This window comes from Vipera ursinii (genome assembly GCF_947247035.1).
Source record: "Vipera ursinii genome assembly, chromosome: 2".
Lineage (NCBI taxonomy): Eukaryota > Metazoa > Chordata > Lepidosauria > Squamata > Viperidae > Vipera > Vipera ursinii.
This window is the reverse complement of record NC_139513.1, coordinates 134,342,133-134,357,419: the sequence shown is the minus strand read 5'-3', so window position 1 is coordinate 134,357,419 and position 15,287 is coordinate 134,342,133. Positions and strand designations below refer to the sequence as shown.

Here is a 15,287-nt window from a genome sequence, read left to right as displayed (position 1 = left end):
CCCCTGCTCAGGCAGGAAACCTTATACCATTTCAGACAAATCATTGTCCAGTCTTTTCTTTAAAACTTCCAGTTTTGCAGCATTTACAACATCTGGAGGCAGGTTGTTCCACTGATTAATTGTTCTAACTGTCAGGAAATTTCTCCTTAGTCCTAGCTGGCTTCTCTCCTTGATTAGTTTCCATCCATTGCTTTAAAAAACCTCACCTTCTTAATAAGTTTAGGGTTTGTTTTACAAGAGACATATTTTGAACAGCAATGAAGTTTAAAGAATCTAGATGAGTGTCTTCTTTTTGAAGAGAAAAAACTATTTTAAAGGATTACAAAGGCAAGATTGTGATATTAGAAAGCTTCAAATGGAAAAGGAGGACAGTGATTTTTTTTAAAAAAAGTTTTTTTTTCTTTGACAAAAGTATCTTTGAAAATTTAAATAGACTAACAGATCAGACCACTGTGGGAAGGTGACTGTTTATATAAAAGGACAGTAATAATTGGTGGGTTTTGGAAAACAAGAAGGCAAGAGCTAGACTGTTTGATTGTGACTTTGGAAAGCTAATTGGGAGGATAGAGAAAAGAAAAGCAGAATAAAACAAGAATCCTAACTTTTTTCTCACCATAGTAACTGACATACTTTCACTTTCTCACCATGGCAACCATAAGAAAAGCTGCCAAAATGGGAGAAGGACAGGCAGGTTCACTAGAACAACTTACTGATAAGGGTATTGTATCAGATTTATTGAAGAAACTATTTGAAGAATTTGGTAAAAAGATGTCTGCAACAGTTAAAAAGTAAATGGATTTGCAGCAGTGAAAAAAGATCTGAAAGAAGAAGTTAAGAAAATTGAATCTGAGGATAACTGGCTGCAGATTTGAAACAAGTTACTGACAAAGTACAAGTTTTGGAAACTAAGACAGAAGTTATAAATAGAGATACAGAGAAGGACTTGGGCAATCTGGCATTACTGAAATTGAGAGAAAAATAATTTTGTTTAAGGATTAGAACAATTCCAGAAGGACATGAAGAGGACATTAGAGAAAAGATCCTTAAGTCTCTAGTTTGGATTTCTGGATTGGAAGGAAGACAATGTTGATAGACAGATTGATTAGGCTAAAGGATCAATACGCATTTTGCAAAAATGGTCCAGGGGATGTTCCTGTACACTTTGTTGGGAAGAAAAGGAGGTTAATTTCTAAAGAAGGATTTTACTACTAGGATGAGTATTGATAATACAAATGTAATCGTACCTTTTCTGACAAGCAGAAGAAAATTCCATTTAGGTGGTGTGCTGCAATGGGTGATTTTTACCTTCAAACAATAGAAATTTGGGTTGAACTCTGCAGAAAGCAAAATTTTTTTTTTAAAAAAATTAAGAATTGGACAAGACACAAAGGGAAGTGACAGTGACAGATGAGACTAAACAAATACCACAACAGATGGAAGACATTGGAAAAGACGCCACATTAGGCAGTACAAGTATTCACTTTTCTAAAATCTTGGGTTAATTATGAATTACAAATGCTTAACATAGAGTATAAATGCAACAAAAAATAAAAAAATCACTATTTGCAAAAGTTAAAATAAGATATGTAAGGGAAAGGGAAGTGGTTGGCCTATAAGTTGTTAAAAGAAAAAGAGAAGAAAATAAATTTTATTAAAGTTATAAGAAGGGAGATACTATCATAAATAATATGAATATGCAAAAAGTGTTTATCAGTATCATACTACTTTATATACATTTCTTCAGATAAAGTGGACAGTATTTGTATAAACAGATTTTTTTCTAGGATTACAGATAATCAGAAACAAATTTTGAGTGGACTTATAATAATAAGGGAGCTATGTGAAACTATCCCAAAGATTAAAACAGGAAAGGTGCTTGGTCCAAATAAATGTATTGCCAAGAATGATGTTTTTGTTTCAGATAATGCCTCTTTTCACAATAGTTGTACTATTTCAGAATAGCAAAAAGATATATCTAAATTTATATTTCAAGGGAAAAAACCCCAAGAGTTAATATAAAGTGTTATAAGATCCAAAGGAAAAAGGAGGATTGAATTTACTGGATTTAAAATTGTATTTCACTGCTTATTGTTTGGTCTGAATGAAATAATAAGTATTGCTGAGAAATAAGAGACTGTTACACTTGGAAGGTAAGGTTTGGGTGGCATCTATATTACGGTATCATAAAGTTAATGTAGACCTTTTCAAAAATATTACATGTGACATATTAAGAATATGGAATAGATAAAAGCCCTGATTGTGCCTTTATGAATCTCAGTTCAAAAAAGCACATTATAGAAGAGAAAAGGCACATAAAGTTGTTTGGTTGACATACTGGGATTTATTGGAAATAAATCAATTTAAAATTAGTTCAAGAGAAGAATTAATAGCAAAAGAATATAGTTGTCAGTGTTTCTCCCATTTACAATTATATGAAAGATTTAAAATGAATAAAAAGACTTTATGTTGCAGAGGAAAGTAAGTAATAATTTGAAATACAATTGTGAACTGATACTGAATGTATAATTGCTAAAATATACTAAGAATTTTGTTTATTATAGATGGATCAATGAGAAAATATGTGATTAAAAAAGTTGAAATTTTCATTGCCTTATGATCCCAAAAAGAATGTTTATAAAACGATGCATCTTTGGTACATGACACCACCTAAATATCTAGAATGTATAAGGGCACTTCAAATGTATGTTGGAAATGTGTACAAGAAGAGAAAGTTTAGCATGCTTGTGTGAATACATAAAAAAGCTAAAAAAAATTAGATCCAATACAGGTAGTTCTTAACTTATGACCAGTCGCTTAACGACTGTTCAGTTATAACAGACCCTCTCCCAAAAGCTACTTACGATCTGCTTTCCAAGTTACAGCATCCTTGTGGACATTCGCACTTAATGACTGACCAAAGGGATGCTGCGGTGCCCCCTGCCATTCTTCCCTCCCAGGACCCCATAGACCACATGCTTGCTTCTAATCCCCAACTCCTGAACCATCACCGATTGCGCCACTCCGCCCCTTGGTGGCCCTGACGGGCTTGGCTTCATTCCAGGAGCGGGCACCATTTCCCAAGCAGCCACAATGAAACAGGAACCTAACTGCCCCTGCTGGTGGCTTTCCTCCTCCTCCTCCTCCTATTTCCCTCCCACTGGTGGCTTTCCCTGCTGCAGTAGCTCACCCCCAGCCTTTGCCTGTCGCCCCTGCCCACTGCCATGATTGAGATTACCCCCCTGCCTGCATCACTTGGGGCCCAGGCCCTACCTGTCTGCAGTTGCCAGGGGCTTCACCCCACTGTCCAAGGGGCTAGCAGTTCAAAAGAAAAAAGTGCAGCCTACATAGAGGAGAAAGGCTTTAAAGGGGGAGGGGGAGAGGAGGAAGACTTCCTTCAGAAGCACACCTGCAGACGTCTCAAACATTCTTCCTGGCAATGCCTGCAGGAAGGCGTGTGTGCTGTTCTCCTCCCCTCCCCCAAGCCTTATTCCCGCCATTCCAGTGCTTTTTAAAGTAAAGGAGAAGGGAATTTGGAAGTTCCCTTCCAAAGGGAAATTTATTTATTTATTTGATTTGATTTGATTTGTATACCACCCTTCTCCCGAAGGACTCAGGGCGGTGAACATGGACATAAATATCAAAATGCCCAAATACAGAAATTGAAAACAAATTAAACCCTAGTGCCCAAATGCAGAAGATGAATTACATTAAAACAATAATTAAAACAAAACCCATCAGACCAGGCCGGATTGTTCAAACAGATAGGTTTTTAGGTCGCGTCGGAAGGAGCGAAGTTCGGGAGCCATCCGGAGCTCAACCGGTAAACGGTTCCACAGGTCAGGCGCACCCACACAGAACGCCCTCCCCCTGGGGGTCACCAGACGGCATTCTCCGAACGGCGGCACCCTGAGGAGGCCCTCTCTGTGGGAGCGCACTGGGCGGAGGGAAGTCGACGCTGATCGCAGGTGCTCCCTAAGGTGTCCTCGAAATGTCCTCGAGACTCCAAGGGTGCAAAGCAGTTACCCTTCCTCCAACACCTGGGAAGCTCTAGTCAAGCAGCCCTACCTTTCCTATCCTACCCTGCCTGCCCCAGCCTGCAACAGCTAATCTACACTGTTTTCTTTTTCCTACAAGGCCTCTCAGCCTGGCGCTTTAGGATGAGGAAGAAGGGGAGAAATATTAAAACCAGCCCTTAGCTGCGGCATCTGAAAATGCCCCTTTTCCCGTGCTCCTGAGCTGGCTTCATAGAAGAAGAAAAAAGAAAAGGAGAGCTGCCCTTATTTTTCTAAAGCTCTGTGAAGGGCGTACAGCTTCCTAAGTGTGTGTAGAGCAGCCCTGAATAAAAAAAAGTTTTTTTTTTAGCATTTTTCTTCTTCTTTGCAAACTCTACTCTGATGTAGCTGTTGATTTATAGTGCATTTCTCAATGATACAGTTAGTAAAAGAAAAGGAGGCTCTTAAAATGAAATCTATCCTGGCTCAAGATACTTAGCTGTGGTTTTCAGTTGAAAATGAGCCATGCTGATTTGGCTATTATTGTTTTGCCTCTTCTTCCTGTATAAGTTGTTAGGAACAGCTGAGGCAGTATGTCAAGTGCTAAAGGACAGAGATGAGAATCCCAACCAGACTGGTAGGTGTGTAGGATGAGGCTAATATATTAATATATGAGGATTAAAAAAAAACAGTGAACAGTCAGAAAAAATGGTATTGTTGCTGGTTGGCTAATGTTAGCCAAAATAAGCAATGCTTAGTTTTATTGATATGTATTCACAAGGTTTCCTTAAATACATTTTAAAATAAATATTAACCAATTTGTCAAAAAGCATTCTTTTGTGACCAAGAGATGACCTTGTAGAGGCTTGACTGAATCAAAACTGCTTCTCTATCCCAAAGAAATTAATTATCTGTAAGTTGTGTGACTCTTTAGTTCATCATCAGAGAAAGATCAACCCATTTGTGTTCTATTCATAATCATAATCATAATAGTAAAGTTGGAAGGGACCTTGGAGGTCATCTAGCCCAACCCCTGCTCAGGCAGGAAACCCTATACCATTTCAGACAAATGGCTGTCCAGTCTCTTCTTAAAAACTTCCAGTGTTGGAGCATTCACAGCTTCTGGAGGCAGATTGTTCCACTGGTTAACTGTTCTAACTGTCTGGAAGTTTCTCCTTAGTTCTAGGTTGCTTCTCTCCTTGATTAGTTTCCATCCGTTGCTTCTTGTCCTGCCTTCGGGTGCTTTGGAGAATAGCTTGGCTCCCTCTTCTTTGTGGCAGCCCCTGAGATATTGGAACACTGCTGTCATGTCACCCCTCACCCTTCTCTTCATTAAACTACACATACCCAATTCCAGCAACTGTTCCCTATATGTTTTAGCCTCCAGTCCCCCAATCATCTTTGTTGCTCTTCTCTGTACTCTTTCCAGAGTCTCAACATCTTTTCTACATCGTGGTGACCAAAACTGGATGCAGTATTCCAAGTGTGGCCTTACCAAGGCATTGTAAAGTGGTATTAGTACTTCACGTGATCTTGATTCTGTCCCTCTGTTAATGCAGCCTAGCACTGTGTTGGCTTTTTTGGCAGCTGCAGCACACTGCTGGCTCATATTTAAGTGATTGTCCACTAGGACTCCGGGATCCCTCTCACAGTTACTACTATTGAGCAATAGTAGTAACTATTGCTCTATACTATACCTGTACATTTGGTTTTTCTTGCCTAAATGTAGAACCTTATTCACAGAAGGCTAGATAAATTGCCAGTGGGTCTTTGTTATTTTAAATGTAAAGGTTCTTGAACCTGTTTTGATTTATGTTGTTGTTAGTTGCGAAGGTGTCCGACCTCATTTGATTTATAGGGAAAGGTTAAGTGTCATGTATAAAACTGATAAGTATGTGCAACATCCAATTTACAGCTGGAGATGAAATCAAAATTGATGGAAGCTAGACTTCATGAAGAAAAACTTAAATTACAGCAGAAGCACGATGCAGATGTTCAAAAGGTACAGTATATTGATTAAAAGGATAGGGTGGAGTTTTTTGTGTAATACTTGTAAAACAAAAAATATCTAATATAAAATTCCTATGTAACATCTGAATGTTGGCATTAGGATTCCATTGGCTGCATTTAAACATTGATAGTAATAGATTCTTATAAATTGAAATAATGAGTCTTAATGATGCATTAATGTATATATCACATCACTTGCCATCATTATTGCATTTCCTGTCATTTCAGAACAATTATTTTATGATGGGTGCCTAACCTGAGGCATAGAATAATATTTGTCACTGAAACCTTTTTTTGCATCCTGGCATATTATCTATCTAAAAGCGCCAAGATTTGGCAATGCAATTTTGTGACATTTTGTACTGAAAAGTTAAAATATTTTAAAAACAAAGGAGAAACAAAATCCCCAAACCTTGCACAGATAGAAGGAGAAAATCTGTCATTCACTCATCATTCTTGTTAATGAAATAAGCACTACTTTCATTTATCAAAAAGTAAGTTCCCTGACCATCAATAGCTCATCTGTTTTAGGACTGGAAATGGGTTCATTTTGCTAAATCAGTTGGTTTACACAGATACATCAAAGATATTTGTATGTAGGATTACGTTAGGCATATCATGGAGAAAATTTATTTGTGCTAAGAGTTGACAATGACTACTTGATAGCACATACTGTGTTTCCCTGAAATGAAGACTCAGTCTTATATTTTTTTTGCCTCCAAAGGGGCACTAGGTCTTAATTTCGGAGAATGTCTTACCTTGGGACCACCGCAGCCAGGCCTCCCACACCCCGACTCCTGTTGTGCTGTTGCTTGACTTTGGCCGCTTGCCGCCACTTGTGGCCAGATGCCATGTGGTGCATTGCGCTATTGCTGTCTTCCCGGCAGAACGCCACATGGTGCTTTGCGCCGTTTCTGCTGCTCCCGGTAGGATGCTGCGTGGCTCTTTGGGCTGTTTCCGCAGCAGAATTTTGCTGTTTTTATATTTATATTTATATTTTATATTTATATTTTTGCTATAGATTCTGGATAGAAAAAACAATGAAATTGAGGTACTGAAGAGCTTGTATAGAACAAAACAGAATGAAGCTGAAGAGACTATTCAGAAGCTTGAAAAAAAAGGTGTCCAATTTTCCAATTTTGTATTGATCCTGAAAACTGCGTGAACGATGTTTGTTTCTTGCCTGTTTGTTTATACTACTACTAATTTTCTCTTAACAAGCCAAATGCAAAGGAAACATAGTCTTGATTTGGGATGGAAAACATCTGAGACAAAGTATTGTATGATTTTGAGGAAATTGGCTTCTGTTTTTTTTTAAAAAAAATGAGTAAGAAAGGGCATGTTAGAAAAGAATGCCTTTAAGAGAGCTTTCATCAACCTAAATTTTCTCGAGATATGTGGACTTTTATTCCCTGAATTCTTAGCCAGTATGACTATTCCTGAAAGTTCAGAATTTGAATTTGAATACACCTGGAGGGTTTGTGGTTGGGAAAAATTGTTTTAGGTTTTACTAGTGCCCTAAGGGTTGCTACCCATGGCTTTATTTGGCTCTTGCTTTTCCTAACAGGCACCCATGGTATGCTAAAATGGCATACCATTAATGTATTATGGTAGAGATCCAGTGATGATATCTAGATCTCAGAAGGCAGTTTGAGAGACTATATTATTCTCTACCTCTTTTCTAAACAATTGACAGATTGAAAGCAGATATCAGATCTTGGTAATTACATTCTGTTTAACTAGAATAGAGTTGTCAGTCATATCAAGTTAGACACATAGTCCTTCATCAGAGACTCACAATAGTTCTCACATCTGAATGTAAATAAACCTGATTTGTTAAAATTTTAGTAAATTATATGTATTCTAATGCAATGTATTTATTGTATGAATTTGACACCACAAGCATAATGGTACCATAATGCTACCATAATGCTACCATAATGAAGGCAACTAACCTGAAGAGTTGACAAATTCATGAGGGGTAAGATTTAATCTGAACTGCTATAGGTTAACATAGGATAAAACATTATTTTTGGTACAAATTAATGTGAAGCACAAAAAGGGGCTGATTGGAAACATTTTCACTGTGAGAACAGAATTCTGGACTAAACATGACATTAGTTTTATCCAGTTCGGCTCTTCTTGTGTCATCCAAAATTTGAAGTGGTGATTTGAATGTTGTGTTTTCTTTCCTGTGCTTTGATCAGGCTGTGCCTGGCTTGAATTGCATTAACATTCTCAATTCCCTAAAGATTGTATTGTCATTTTGCTATTATAGTTCTATGTAGTTTATATTTTTGCTTGCTTGATTGTTTAAGTAGAAATTATTTATTAGGGTAGTAGGATGTGTATAACATACTCAACTTCAAACATTCCTAGCTTGGAAGAGCTGTTCTAAGTTGCTATTTCTAGTGTTTCACTATAGGGGTCAGTGGGAACTCACAGCAAAATTATGTTGCTTCACTTTTTATCTCAGAGCTGATTTAGTCTTCTTGACCATAGTTAAATTTTGTTATCCTGCCTGTAATTAGACAGACTTGGATTGTCCAACAATGAACCCATCACCAATTGTAAAATTTTATCTTGTTTTTTTTTAACTTTATTTTTAGTGTGTTTCTGTTTTCAATACTGGTCAGTGACTGTAATAAAAATTCTATTCTATTCTGTAATTATAGATGTGGAGATAATCTATAGACTGGTAATTGTCAACCAGTCTATTAAAGCACTGGCCACTGGAATAAGGTTTAATTTTTAAGCAAATATATTTAAAATTTGGTAAGAAACAATAGAAGAAACAGTTAATTTTTTAAATAAAATTCAATCAGAATATTATTCCAAACATCATGGTGAATTTGTTTATGATTGTTTTATACAATTTTCAGTTATTTCTTTAAAAATACAACTGAGGACAATTTTCATATGTTAAAGAACAGTGCTTGAAAATTATTTAAATCAGCAATAACATACATCTCTCTTTCCAAAGATAATAGCCTAAATATCAAGCATTTTGTTGTTTTAATTTTCTGACAGTTCAGACACTTGTTCGTGAGTCACAAGTCATCAGAGAAGCTCAAGAGAAACAAATTCTGGAGTTGAAAAAGTTATGTGAGCACAGTACAGATTCCCTGAACAATGAATGGGAGAAAAAGGTAATTTTTGTTTGTTAGTGTAATAAAAATGAAAAAAAAAACACAAAAGCTCTTGCCTGATTAATTGGGAACATCAATTTTAAATCAGTTACTGATTAGTCAGTGAAAACATTAAAATTAATTTTGTATAAAATTTCCATAAAATGTTTCTGTTTACATTTTTTATAATTCTCATTAAGTGAAATTTTAAGTATGAACAGTGGTTTTGTATAGCAAAACACAATGCACATAAAAATATGCTAGCATAAGTAATTCTGAAAATGTGATGAAACTAGAGGGAGGATTAATTTAAGTATGATTCAAAATTGGAGTAATTATAGTAGCTATGAGGATTACCTATGAAAACTCAACAAATTCAAATACCTATGTCTTTAAAAATTATTCTTCTTCAAAGTAATGAAAATTGTTGTCACAGCAAATCTGAAGAACATTGTATTGGAAAATGCTGTTATTGATTGATTGTGTGCTGTTTTTGACTCCAAGTGGCCACATAGATAGATTTACTCCATTATTATCTATCCCTAACCTGTTCTTTCAAGTCTCCTAATGGTGTGCTGATCGTCATATAACTGAATCCATCCACCTTGCTGCTGCTCGTCCTTGTCCTGTTTCCTATCTTTTTCAGAAAGTTGGCTCTTTACATAATATGTCCAAAATAGGATAATTTGAGCTTGGTCATTTGTCCCTTGACTGAGGACTCTGGGTTGATTTGTTCAAAGATCTATAGGAGTGTTCCCCTGGCTTTCCACGCTATTCTCAGGAATCTTCTCCAACACCAAAGTTCAAAAGTGTCAATATTCTTCCTGTCCTGTTTCTTTAAAGTCCAACTTTCACCTCCATAGAGTGTCATAGGGAATATCATGGCTTGCACTATTCTGAATTTTATTGGAAAAAATACATCACAACATTTGACTATGTTTTTCAAAGGCTCTACCTAGTGTTTGTCTGCAGCACTTTTGGACTTGTTTCTTTACTGTTGATGGTTGATTCTAGAAGGCAGAAGCTATCTACCACTTTGATACCTATTCTCATTAGATTGATCTTTTTTTGTGTTTAATTTTAATTCTATTTTTTTCCATGGTGTTTTTTGGATTTTAGTACTAGGGCTTGCAAATTCTTTTCATTTTTGACTCTCATGGTAGTGATAGCATAGTAGAGGTTATTGAGGTTCCTTCCTCCAATTTTAAAACCACATTCATTTTCCATCCAGCTTTCCTTAATACAAATTCAGTGTAAAGTTTGAACAAATAAGAGAAGAATATATAGCCTTATCATACTCCATGAGTCAGTCTGTTTCACCATATTCTGTCTGTACTGTGGCTTCCTGGCCTGCATATAAATTTCTCATGAGGACAGTGAGAATGCTGTTATAAAATATTACAATTAGATGTGCACTAGTGTAGGTTTATCTTGTTGCAATGCATGACACTGCTTTATGTTTTATGTTTTCAGATTTTGTGAGTATTTTCAATGGGACTGAAAGTGGTAAATAAATAGCACTTCCTTTCAGCCCTACTTTGGTTATTGAGCATGTAAAATTTCCTGCTGCTACCACCCATCTTCCTGGAGCAAGGTAATGTCTTTCCTGTGCTCCCAATCTTCCGCAGCAGTTTGTGAGACAGATTAGCCTCTTGTAGCCTTATTATTCCCATAAAATAGGAATAGTAATAAAATAATAGAAAACATGGTAGTAATAGAAAATAAACTCTGTAGCCTCAGTTCCTTGCCTTGGTAATCAGAGAACAGCAGTATTACTGCTGTTATTTGAAAAGTTGAAAGAAAAATATCAGTCGTATGATTTAAAAATTAATTTATTAAATATATGAAAAAGGAACAGGAACAGGAAAGCTTTCTTTTAGCTTTATGTTACAAAATGCCCAGAGAATTATAGCTGGATGAAATACGGTATTTCTTGCTGATAGTCACATCCCTTCAAACATAAATTTTCCATGAGATACTATTTGCGGGGGGGGGGGGGGGGATAGGAGAGAAATCCAAATGGGCAGGATCTGTGACTAAAGTAGTATACATGGAACAAAACATGTATGAATGGAGTTTACATGTAAACAATGCATTTCTGATATAAAAATCGGCCACAGATTCCTTGAAACAATTAGCAGATTGATCCAGGCTCTCAGGGTCCATAGGGCAGATGAGTGTATCTGAAACCAAAAGGCGTTCCTTCCTTGTAACTTCTACTTTACCTCAGAGAGAAGGGATTTCCCCCCAGCTCACTTCTCCAGCTCATCCTGACTAATCCTTGACTTTCATAGATTATGAACCTCAATCAAGGTTTTAAGAATACTTCCTCTTAGCGCCTGTTTTCTCCCTAGAGATTTATGGATTACGGTTAGGCTCCTGATCTCATTTTCAGCCCGTAGACAATCAGCTCTGGTCTTACTATAGGACCCAGCCAGTTCATCTGTTCACTTGGAATCTCTTCCTCCTCCCTGCTTGAGCCATTCTTGTTTTCTGCTCCCGGAGGATTTTCAATCATGTCACTCCCAGAGACGATTAGCTTCATACTTATCATGGTTTTCTTCTGCTCAGATATTGCTTACCTTTTTCTTGTTCCTGCAAACTGGCTCACTGAAACCAAGTGACTATTTCCAGTCTCCATCTTGCTTGATCTTTAAGCAATGTCTTTTTTTCCCCCCTCTCTTCCTGGCATTTTGTCCATTTTGCCCTCTCTTCCAGGTAAACTGCTCGCAGCTGCTGCCTTTTCATTTATCTCAAGAAAAGATTTTTTTTAAGAAAGAAAAGATGAAGGGAAAATGTCCTTTTCCTCAGGAAAAAGTCTTTATCCCCACCTCCTGGACTAAAATTCAGCACATCAAAAATAGCAAAGGTTTTTTTCTCTGTAGCCAAAAGGAAAAGGTTGTGGGTTGTTTTAAGTGTAAAAGGTAAAGGTAAAGGTTCCCCCGCACATGTGTGCTAGTTGTTTCCGACTCTAGGGGCCGGTGCTCATCTCCGTTTCAAAGCCGAAGAGCCAGCGCTTGCCCGAGGACGTCTCCGTGGTCATGTGGCCGGCATGACTAGACGCCAAAGGCGCACGGAATGCTGTTACCTTCCCACTGTAGTGGTCCCTATTTTTCTACTTGCATTTTTACGTGCTTTCGAACTGCTAGGTTGGCAGAAGCTGGGACGAGTAACAGGCGCTCACTCTGTTTCACGGCACTTGGGATTCAACCCGCCAAACTGCCGAACTTCTGATCGACAAGCTCAGCGTCCTAACCCACTGAGGCACCGCGTCCCTCATGTTTTAAGTGTATATACATTTAAAATTATTATGGATTTGCCGTCTTTTTATTGAGGCATTTGGGATATGTGCATTGGCAGTCTCTTTGCAATCTTACCTGTCAGTCAACATGTAGCTATATGTTGGTGGTCTAGCATGTGCTGCTTGAGTAATGGGAGGTTACCCATTCACTGCATATAGCCACTCTGTGCTTCTGATAAAATGAGCTGCAGCTCACAAAAGGCGTCAGCCTTTTAGAAAAGGTGCTACTTGATTCCTCCTGATGTTTTGTCGGTATAGACCAGGGGTAGGCAACCTTGGCTCTTTTATGACTCATGCACTTCAATATGTAGAATTCCTGAGCCAGCTTGGCTAGCTCAAGAATTCTGGGAGTTGAAGTCCAAGAGTCATAAAAGAGCCAAGGTTGCCTACCTCTGGTGTAGACTAACACTTTTCTTCTCTTGCAGGAAATAGATAGATGGCTTCTGTTATTGATTCCCATCAGGAAGAAACCTCAGTGAATTTTTTGCAGGGTTCTGGTGTTAAAATAGCTAACCTGTTTGCATAGCCTAAGCTATGGGTACTATGATTAATTAATTCTGTCAATTCCAAAATAAAGGTTAGCAATATGGATAATCCTTGATAAGGCATTAGCTTGACTTTTTAATTTAACTTCAACTTTATGGCAAAATATTATCAAACTTTTTGTTCGCAAATGAACTGATTGCCTGGATTTGTTTAAGGTGCCCAAATATGGAAGAAGACATTCTTGATACTGATTATGTATAGCTGACCTCCTTCATTTAAGACTTACATTTTTTTCTTTTTATGACCCTGTAATCAGGGGTCAGTTGGGGGTGACTGAATGGAGCTGAACTTTTTACTGGCCTGATGCCTTTCCAGATGCCTGTGTGGAGTTTGCAGTATTTTCTCTTTGCTCCTTGAGAGAGAAACGTCTGCCGCCACTTAGGATTGAACTCTCAACCTTCCAAATGAGAAGCGAGCATCTTCACCACTAGGCCACCAGGCTGCAGTTATTATTATGCAGTTATTAATTTAGACAAATGTCTATTAAGTAGTACAATTAGCTTTTAAAAGTTTAGGAAACATCATAGATAGAATATGTTTACAGAAGTATATTTTTAAATAAAACTTAACATTAAGAAAACCAAGATCATGGCATGCAGCTCTCTCAATTCCTGACAAATAGATGGGGAAGAAATGGAGGTAGTGACAGATTTTATTTTCCTGGGCTCCAAAATCACCACAGATGGGGACTGCAGCCAAGAAATTAAAAGACACTTGCTCCTCCGGAGGAAAGCCATGGCAAATCTAGTCAGCATACTAAAAAGCCGAGACATCACCCTGCCAACAAAAGTGTCTATAGTCAAGGCTATGGTCTTCCCAGTTGCAATGTATGGCTGTGAAAGTTGGACCATAAGAAAGGCTGAGCGCCAAAGAATTGAGGCCTTTGAACTCTGGTGCTGGAGAAGACTCCTGCGAGTCCCTTGGACTGCAAGGTGATCAAATCAGTCAGTCCTAGAGGAGATCAACCCTGACTGCTCTTTAGAAGGCCAGATCCTGAAGTTGAAACTCAAATACTTTGGCTACCTAATGAGAAGTAAGGACTCACTAGAGATGAGCCTAATGCTGAGAAAGATTGAGGGCAAGAGAAGAAGGGGATGACAGAGAATGAGGTGGCTGGATGGAGTCACTGAAGCAGTGGGCGTGAGCTTAAATGGACTCCAGAAGATGGTAGAGGACAGGAAGGCCTGGAGGAACGTTGTCCATGGGGTTGCGATGGATCAGACATGACTTTGCAGCTAACAACAACAACATTTTAAAATTTTGAATAATATATGCCTTCCTTAGCCCCTGAATGAGAAGTTGTGATATAAATCAAAGGAAGTTCAAACGGTTTAATAGTATTGAATTGTCCCTTAATTTTTCTATGCTTGTGGACTGTGTTTATCTTTGTAGCTCCATAATGCGGTAGCTGAGATGGAAAAAGACAAGTTTAATCTTCAGAAAAAACACACAGAAAATATCCAAGAATTGCTGGAGGATACAAATGCACGTTTAAGTAAAATGGAAGCAGAATATTTGGCAGAGACCAAAACAACTGTAAGTGTTACGTTATGACCACAAATACTTTTTCTTTTTCACACTCCACCTGGCAGCCGTCTTAAAAGGGGACTGCCATCATTCCAAAATAATTCTTCATCCATATACAAGATCTTTTCATCAATTCTTTTTTCAAATGACATTAAAGATAATGTACCAACTTGAATGCAGAAGTCTATCTCTGTTCTTCACCCAGACAGCTGGGTTTGAGGCTTTATGTATCGGTGTTCTCCTTTTGATGCAGCATATGGTAAAGTGTGTATGTGGATTTCATAAAGAAAATGTTTGTGTGTTCCAAATCAAATCTGTTTAAACATTTTTTATCAGTGTTACATATTTATAGAAAAATAGTTTGATGTTGCTCTTAAAGCTTATTCCAACATTTCTTGTTAATGAAGATTGTGTTGGAAAAAAATTAGTACTCAAAGCTTCTTATATGTAACAATATATATGGCAAGAAATGGATACAGTCTGTCAGCAGGATTGAATTTAAGAACCATCAAAAGCAGACAGATCTTGCACAGCAGCTCCTGATTTTAATAATTAAACAAGGTAGAGTTCAAGGCATGGCTTAAGATGAAAGACTATACTGTCACTGAAAATTAGTTTCTCTTTTCTGACTATTTCAGACTCCCCCCCCCTATCTGTTTTTCATGAAATGTCGTTTGTTGAGCACTAACAACTTTTGCTGAGTGATGAGATTTATAAATTACATATTTGGAACAAGGATTTTACCATTATATACTATTTGGGGCTGATATTAAAAATATTTAT

At 37.5% G+C, this 15,287-nt stretch overlaps 1 protein-coding gene across 4 annotated transcripts in view; it reads left to right on the top strand.

Moving 5' to 3' along the window:
• Positions 1-15,287, top strand: part of CEP112 (centrosomal protein 112) — a gene marked incomplete at its 3' end in the record, with an annotated part of 302,148 nt that overhangs the window by 63,340 nt on the left and 223,521 nt on the right. For all 4 annotated transcript variants that reach the window (XM_083355444.1, XM_083355442.1, XM_083355443.1 and 1 more), the window contains 4 exons: positions 5,908-5,994; positions 7,024-7,123; positions 9,033-9,151; positions 14,370-14,513. In XM_083355444.1, coding sequence (XP_083211570.1) covers positions 5,908-5,994; positions 7,024-7,123; positions 9,033-9,151; positions 14,370-14,513 — 450 coding nt within the window. The remainder of the gene's footprint in view (positions 1-5,907; positions 5,995-7,023; positions 7,124-9,032; positions 9,152-14,369; positions 14,514-15,287) is intronic.